General features: G+C 34.3%; 1 protein-coding gene across 1 annotated transcript; it reads left to right on the plus strand.

Moving 5' to 3' along the window:
• Nucleotides 1-1,487: 1,487 nt before the first annotated feature.
• On the plus strand, nt 1,488-7,714 carry LOC104404689 (ryanodine receptor 2-like; the record flags this gene model as incomplete). The annotated part of the gene is made up of 5 exons (XM_010013194.1): nt 1,488-1,569; nt 3,703-3,833; nt 5,280-5,600; nt 6,965-7,205; nt 7,627-7,714. Coding segments are annotated over 5 exons (863 nt in total), but the record flags the coding sequence as incomplete, so codon positions are not given.
• Nucleotides 7,715-7,987: the final 273 nt, after the last annotated feature.

The following is a 7,987-nucleotide window of genomic DNA, read 5'->3' on the forward strand; positions in this document are numbered from 1 at the left end:
TATATATTAGGAACCCTACAGGAATTCTGTTGTCCAGACTCCAGTAAAGGAGGCAATTCTGCTCCATATAGCTAAGTCAATTATGAACTTAACTGAAGGAAGGACCTTGAAGAAAAGAGTATCTAATTACATATTTTTCCTCATTTTAGAATCTGGAAAAGTGTCATTTAAAATAGCATTAAGAGAACTGTTTTTGAAAATTTGGAGTTGTACTGATGGATTCAAATTTGATGAGGTGTAAACATCCACTTTTCTCATTAAATTATTTTTGTAAAATTCAGGAGGCTGTGACAGTATCAAGAAAAAGTCTTCTGTGGTGTTCCCATGCATCACTTGTTCATCATAAACCACTTTTTCAGGCATCGAGATGTTCATGCTTTCTACCATTTTTGCTCTGGTATTCCATGTTTTGGAACTTAATAATTAGCCTCTGATACTTTATCACTTAAGTTGATATTCCTAATCAGCTATTCTACATACATCACACTGGTGTCAAACACCCAATTTAGGATTCATAAACTGAGAAAGAATAGTTAATTTAAATTGTGCCTATTTTGTCTAGAGCATAATTGGAAAGGCTAATTTCTCTTACAAACTACTTTTTACATCTTGTTAAGAATAAGATTGACTTATTTCTACTACTCTAGTGACAAGCATCTTGAGCTGGTGGTTATACCTAATACTATTACTGTGTTGTACAGAGTAGTCCATGATGTGATCATGTACAAAGACTGGGACAGTGTAAATGAGGTACATGCTGGAAAAGCATTTTTTTTTCAAATAGATTTTAAGATTATTCTCCCATTTTTGTGACTGAAACATTTGATAATTTCAAAACATGCTTTGGTGAAGTATTCGTAAGAACTAAAGATTATTTTTCTAACCCTTTCTCAGTCTGAAATGTAAATTAAGTACATGCTATTAACTTATATCTCTGTCTAAATTTTAAAATATTTACGCTATGATTAAAAGAATTTAAATATCTGTTTAACAGGATTGCTTATCTTTTGTAATATACTTTATACAATGGTGTTACATTTGTAAATTGATCTGTTCCTTAATATTTTTTTTCCCACTTTGAGCACATTACTTGATTTGCCAGAAACTTTATAAGTGCTACAGACAAACTAGAAAAGATTCACTGACATCTTTTTAATAGCTATTAAATTAATAAATTCTCAGATTCTGCAATTAAATGTTATCTGTAAAGAGTTGGTATGCCATTAATTTCAGAAAGTGATTGCACTAGTGAAATACGTTTACTACCTTAGCTGGTAACTTGGTATTAGAGTAAATGGAAGTTTTGAAGAAAGACTGTGGCACTCAGTGGCCAGAAGACTTTCTATTTAGAGAGTGATTTTTGTGGATTGCCTTTGGTAGCTTAATAGTATTAATTCAGTTATTGTCAAAAGAAACTTATTTTAATTCTACAAAAATATATTGCAATGAAAAACTCTTTATACCTATGATTTTCTTCTTTTCTTTAGTGGAAGATGTTCAGGTCTCCTGTTACAGAATACTGGCCAGTTTATATGCTCTGGGAACCAGCAAGAGTATCTATGTAGAGAGGTAAGAAGGAAAAGTGTTCCTCTATTTTTAAAAATCATGTTTATTCATTAATATGAAGTCCAGAAAAGAACGTAGAAAAAATTGTTGTTGGAAAGATATCATAGAGACAGAAAGTGCTCAGATATTAAGTGGAATGCAGCTGCTTGTATTATAATACACTGATATTGTTGTGTTGTGTGTTTCTAATATATATTCCTTAAGTAAAACAAAAAGTTACAAATAAAATTATCGGACTTCACAATAAATACCACTTGATTTGATGTTCAACTGGGGAACTGTAAAAATACATCATGCAGCTCAGCTATTGTTACCATTCTTTCTTATATATTGTTTAATTGTGATGTATGTTTCTTTCTCATTTCCCTGAATTTAATTTAGTTTGTCACTTATACAACACTACTTCTTTTCTAGTTTAATTACAAATTAGGGAAACAGGGCTTTATGGTTGCTTTATTGTGCATCTGTGTGTCTGCTAACTTCCCTGTGAGTTAAATTTGGTCTATGTTAACTGTATTTAGCCAAAAAATAAAGGTACCTAGATAATTCAGTTCTTAAACCTTAATAGTTGTCCTATAGTGATTGGCACAGTTCTGAGGGAAGGCTAAACAGAGCTCAAACATTTCACATATTGGCAGTAATAATCTAGGAAATTCTGATTCACTAACAAATCAACCTCTGCATAACTCCAGACTAGCCCCATGGCAGTATCTTATTGGTTATTTGGTGGCAGTATCATAGGAAACATTATGTAGAAAGGTGGGGACCAGTGTTTAGAAGTAACAAAGTACACATCTGTGGAAAACCAGGTCTCCTTTATTTCATAAGGGTTGTTAAATTAATTGGTTTTGGTACTTGGCAAATAGATTATGTGGGGTTTGTAGCCGAGATGAAATATGTATGTGTAAGTGACAATTTTTGTATATGGTTGTCTACAACTGTAACCGCAAGTAGAAAGAATATAGTATGCTCTTTGTAGGTGTATGTGCTGGATGTATTTTTGCTTATGTAAACCTAATGAAAAGGAAAAAAAACCCAACCCTGTCGCTGTGCTTGGGAGTTCCCTGACCAAGGTGTAGGACCTTGCACTTGGCTTGGTTGAACTTCATGAGGTTTGCATTGGCCCACCTCTTAAACATGTCAAGGTCCCTTACCTCCAGTGTATCAACCAAACCATATAGTTTAGTGTCATCCACAAACTTGCTGTGGGTGCACTCAATCCCACTGTCCATGTCGGTGATGTTGAACGGATCAGTCGCAACACCAACCCCTGAGGGGCACCACTTGTTATAAATTCCTAAAAAAAAAACCAAACCAAAAAAGACTGAAGATGAGTCTTGTTACACCAGAAGATGAGTGTGGAGGCCATGTTTTCCTTACTTAGAAGTTTACAGAACTCCTGGATTTCTGTCATCTGTACGGCTCAGCTTCAGCAGCTAAGGATTTCTCACATGGCTAAAGTCTGCTCTGATCAACTGAATTGGAAATCAAAGAATAGTTTTAAATGTCCCCTGAAAGACCCAGGTGAAGTGCCAGGATCAGTTACTTCTTCATAGAGGCAGGCTTTTTATAATTTTGACACATTCAAGGAATTTTGGTTATCGAATAAATGTCATATTTCAAGAGATTAGAACAATGCTTTTGTGCAAGATTTTTCAGAATTATTGATCATTAGAAACAGTTCTCCAGTCTCTGAAGAACTTGACTTTCATGCTAAACCAAGATCTGAAATTACATCACACAAATAAAATGATAGTTTTATTTGGTCTCTCGATCTATTCAGTAGCTTTTTCTAAGAGAAGAAATTATAAAGACAGTAAAGCTGAGAGGAAAGTACTAGAACAAAAGGCATTGTTATGACGACTTTAGATTTTCCCTGCATGTTCCTTATTTGGTCTCAGCTAAGCAGGCCACCTTTGGCATTTTATTTCTTAACATTTCATTCATGTACTAGCAGAGGTTTGCTGGATTTCAATTTCTATAACCTATTCTTGTACTAATGATCCTAATAATGTAGTGATTTACCTCTTTGAGGTGAGCTCATCTTAGAATAAAAATGAGGCTGGTATACAACTATCCCGAGGTACAGTCAATCATCAAAGATGTGTATCCTTAACAATGTTTGTTAATTCACAGGCAACGATCAGCACTAGGAGAATGCTTGGCTGCTTTCTCAGGTGCCTTTCCTGTGGCTTTTTTGGAAACTCACTTGAACAAACATAATATCTACTCAATTTACAATACCAAGAATGCAAGAGACAGAGCAGGTATTTCCAGAAACTCACATGATGGTTATGAAAACTCAATTTCACTGTAAATGCTACTTGCCTCAATAAATGTATTTTTGCGTGTATTTTGTAGTGCAAGAATTTTCTTGTAATCCCTTGGTTGTATTTCTTTCCTAAATAAATAGGCTAAGTCAGTTAGCTGATTTTTTTGTGTTTCTGAAGATAACCAATGTTAACATTTTGAGATACCATTCTAAAAATACCATTTTGAAATCAATTTATTGCATGGACTTTGCACATTTTTAGTATCTAAGATGCTTTATATTTGATGATAAAATCATGTAACTCTAGTGCCTCAGTTTTTGTATGCAATATTGGGTCCTAAAACATACATACAATTGAACGAAAATACCTTTGCCTGTACTAAGTACATACTATACCTTTAGAAATTAAATGCACTGCAGAGAAGTATGTAAATTCTCTGTCTGAAATACAAGACAGTATAGATACTTTCTAGTAACATTATGTATATTTTGCATACCATTGTGTTTCATTGTGAAACTCTTGATGTTTCTTATACTAAAACATAGCTGTTGAATAAGGTCATGCACAGTACTTGCTACTATGGTAAATAGAAGTTACAGCAGAACTGTACAGACTCTGCTTTAAGGAGACTGTGATGGCTATGTAAAATGTATTTGCATCTAAGTAGAAGAGACTGTTCTTGAAAGAACACTAGTCTGAGGCTATGTTGGTACAAACACTTGGATTTACAAATTGCAGGCTAAATGTGAGATACACAGATACCTGTGTGTATCATTGTATGTGTATGTCAGGATGTTAGATACTAAACAGTTAATGTGGTTACAGATATTTATTTGTAAATGGAAGAAACTGCCGCAAAAAATAAAGGCAACTGCAGTCTCTTTTCAGAGAAACTGGTAATTCAAAACCTTGAAAAGTAAATACTTACAAACACAAATTCACCTCCAGAATTCAGTTTCTCAGAATTTGCTCTACTCATTATGTCAGGCATTGATTTTTTCTTCTACTGGTATTTGATGTCTCATCTGGTGTGTTGTGGAGAGATGTTTCATTGCATTCATTTGTTTTCTCAACTGCAAAGCTTATGTTGGAAGATATCATGAAATTTAAGCTTTATTTTGATTTCTCAGAATTCATTCTTTAATAATTATATTTTTAAAGCTTCCATATTGGAATTATTTTTATTATAGAAAGTTTTATTATTGAAGCTTATATAAAAATGATTTATTGTTCAATGATATGAAAGTACCTGTTTTTTATTGTTGAGTTTGACTTCTTTTGTTGTAGTTTGATTTTTTGTGGGTGGTTGGTTTTTTTTTCCTTGTATTGGAAGGGCATAAATGTAAATAAACCCCACAATTTTTATGTAATAGCAATTGAAAATAATTAGTTTCCCTCTATGTTTTAGTTTATTGATTTTTGTTTTTTTCCCCCCAATAGTTCTCAATTTGCCTACTACTGTAGAAGAGGTTTGCCCAAATATTCCTTCCTTGGTGAAGCTAATGGAAGAAATTGTGGAACTGGCAGAGTCTGGTATTCGTTACACACAAATGCCACATATAATGGAAGTAATACTGCCTATGCTATGTAGTTACATGTCACACTGGTGGGAGCATGGGCCAGAAAACAATCCAGACAAGGCTGAAATGTGTTGCACAGCTTTGACATCAGAGCACATGAACACTCTGTTGGGTAACATATTGAAAATCATCTATAACAATCTTGGTATTGATGAAGGAGCCTGGATGAAGAGATTAGCAGGTAAGATGTAAAAATGAACGTGTGTATATTCAGAATATATACACACACACTCTGAATTACTGTGTATTTACCCTGTTAAAGCTGAGCAGAACAACACCTGTCTTTTTACATTTTTAAACAATACAGATGTTGATTAACCAGAAATATTCAGTATAAAGAACAAGCAGTGTAAGCAGCACATTTCAATCTCTTAATAAGTAATACAAGAAGTACCTTTAGAATATTTCTTTTTTGCCAGAATATGTACATATGCGTTTTGCGGTATATTGAATCAAAGGACTATAGTAATTTAGGTCATTTTCATTATACAGCAACTTCCCATTTGCAGGCATTACACAGTTTCTTGCTATTCTGTATGAGTGCTGGATCCTTAAAATACTAATTTGAAGCTGTATGTCTAAGATGTATCACAATGAAATGTGGAAATATATGTAATTTTAGTAATGTTTATGTTAACTTCATTGTGACGCCTTAAAATTTATTCTAAACCAGTTTCTTTCTCAATGTTACAGTCTGTAAGGAAAAGTCATTTCAGTTTTGTGAATTTAGTTTTTCATTTAGGCTTTCTTATGATTTTCCTATACTTTCTGTTGTAGTACTTCCATTTATGGTAGCTGTCTGGATTCCTAGTCTTTTGAGGATTAGTAATGTAATGTGCTTTAAGGATATTTGCCTAAAATTCTTTGTAGTCTAATTGATACATTACAAGTTGGTTTGCATTAATGGGTCCAGATGAAATGTTAATTTACATATTCATTTTTATGAGTAGATTTGCAAAAAGCTTGTGCTATCAAGCCTCAAATGGCTGGTTGCTGGATGGTTGAAATGGTGTCATTTCTGTCTACACACAGACCTTCCACTGTCCTAATATGCATAAGAAATGAAAGCAGGCTGTTTCAGTAGGCTTGCAAATAACTAGAACATGGTTTCCACTCGATACGCAAGATAAAAAGCAAGATTCAAAGGAGGAGCCAGTGGCTGAGAAAACTTGTGAGTGCATTATGTAGCTATATAGGTGTCCACCAATACATACAATAAACGATTTCTACACTGCTCACTAAAATTATGCAGGCAAATTCCAGTATGTTGACAGCATGCCAGTAAAGAGGTATTTATGATCTTGCAAGCTTGGTCTGTGAAGCTGTCATTTCTTCCCTCATAATGACAAAGTGAATTGATAGTCAATTTTCACTATGTGAAATCCTGACCACATTTAATTCTTGGCAAAACTTCTGCTGATTTCAATGGGGACAGGATTTTACTCTGTAGCCTAGAAATAAGATCTAAGGAAGAGAGCAAAGGTAAAAGTTTCTATTTATATTTTGTGGCCAGGTATATATTATAATGTTCATTACCTTAAATAGTGTTTTCCCAGCCCATCATAAGCAAAGCGAAGCCACAGCTCTTAAAGACACACTTCCTGCCACTGATGGATAAGCTAAAGAAAAAAGCAGCAGTGGTTGTATCGGATGAAGAACATCTAAGAGCAGAAGGCAGAGGTGACATGTCGGAGGCTGAACTGCTCATCCTAGATGAGTTCACCACTTTGGCACGGGACCTCTATGCCTTCTACCCTTTGTTGATTAGATTTGTGGACTATAACAGGTATGTGGAGAGGAAAGGGTTAATGAATCTTGTAAAACCTTCCTGTTTATTGATCCTGTCTCTTATCCCTTCATATGCTTAGCACTGAATTAAAGTAGCTTTTACTCTGCCTGCCAATCTTGAAGTTGCTAAAGCTGATGCTTTATGACTTCTAGGAGGAGCTGGGATCTTTTTCAGAAGAAAAGAAAAAAAAAAATAATTAAAAGGTGAAATCCAAATCTATTGGGTTAGACCTAGGATTAATGTGGAAGGGTTTTAAGGCTTTTGAAATAGGACATCAAGCAGCCACTGCTACCAGAAATGATCAAAATCATGTATGCTTGCTTTTGTTGGCTTGTATCCTGTAAAATGTTGAAAACTGGTTTCAAAGCATAAAGCCAATGAAGATCATCTGCATTTCCATCCTTTTACCAAATTTTAGGGCAAAATGGCTGAAAGAGCCTAACTCTGAAGCAGAAGAGTTGTTCCGCATGGTGGCTGAGGTCTTCATTTACTGGTCAAAATCTCATGTAAGTAATTCCTTAGTAACTACTTGTTTTAATTAGGTTTCTTAATAGGCAGATCAATTATTTAGTGGTTGTGTTGAGAAAACACATTTAATGACAGAAGTGAAACTGCAGATGGGAAGTTATTTATGACTTTCAGTTTTCTTATACTCTTGAGATGCCTGAATAGCTAGGGAGATTGGTGAGTGTTTTGTAGCATAGTAATACTGATCATAGATATTTTTTGTAATAAATTCCATTTTGTTTGTTGTGGAGTTTTGGGGTGTTCTGGGGTGG

Source organism: Nestor notabilis, unplaced genomic scaffold, assembly GCF_000696875.1.
Source record: "Nestor notabilis isolate BGI_N333 unplaced genomic scaffold, ASM69687v1 Scaffold36514, whole genome shotgun sequence".
NCBI classification, from domain to species: domain Eukaryota; kingdom Metazoa; phylum Chordata; class Aves; order Psittaciformes; family Psittacidae; genus Nestor; species Nestor notabilis.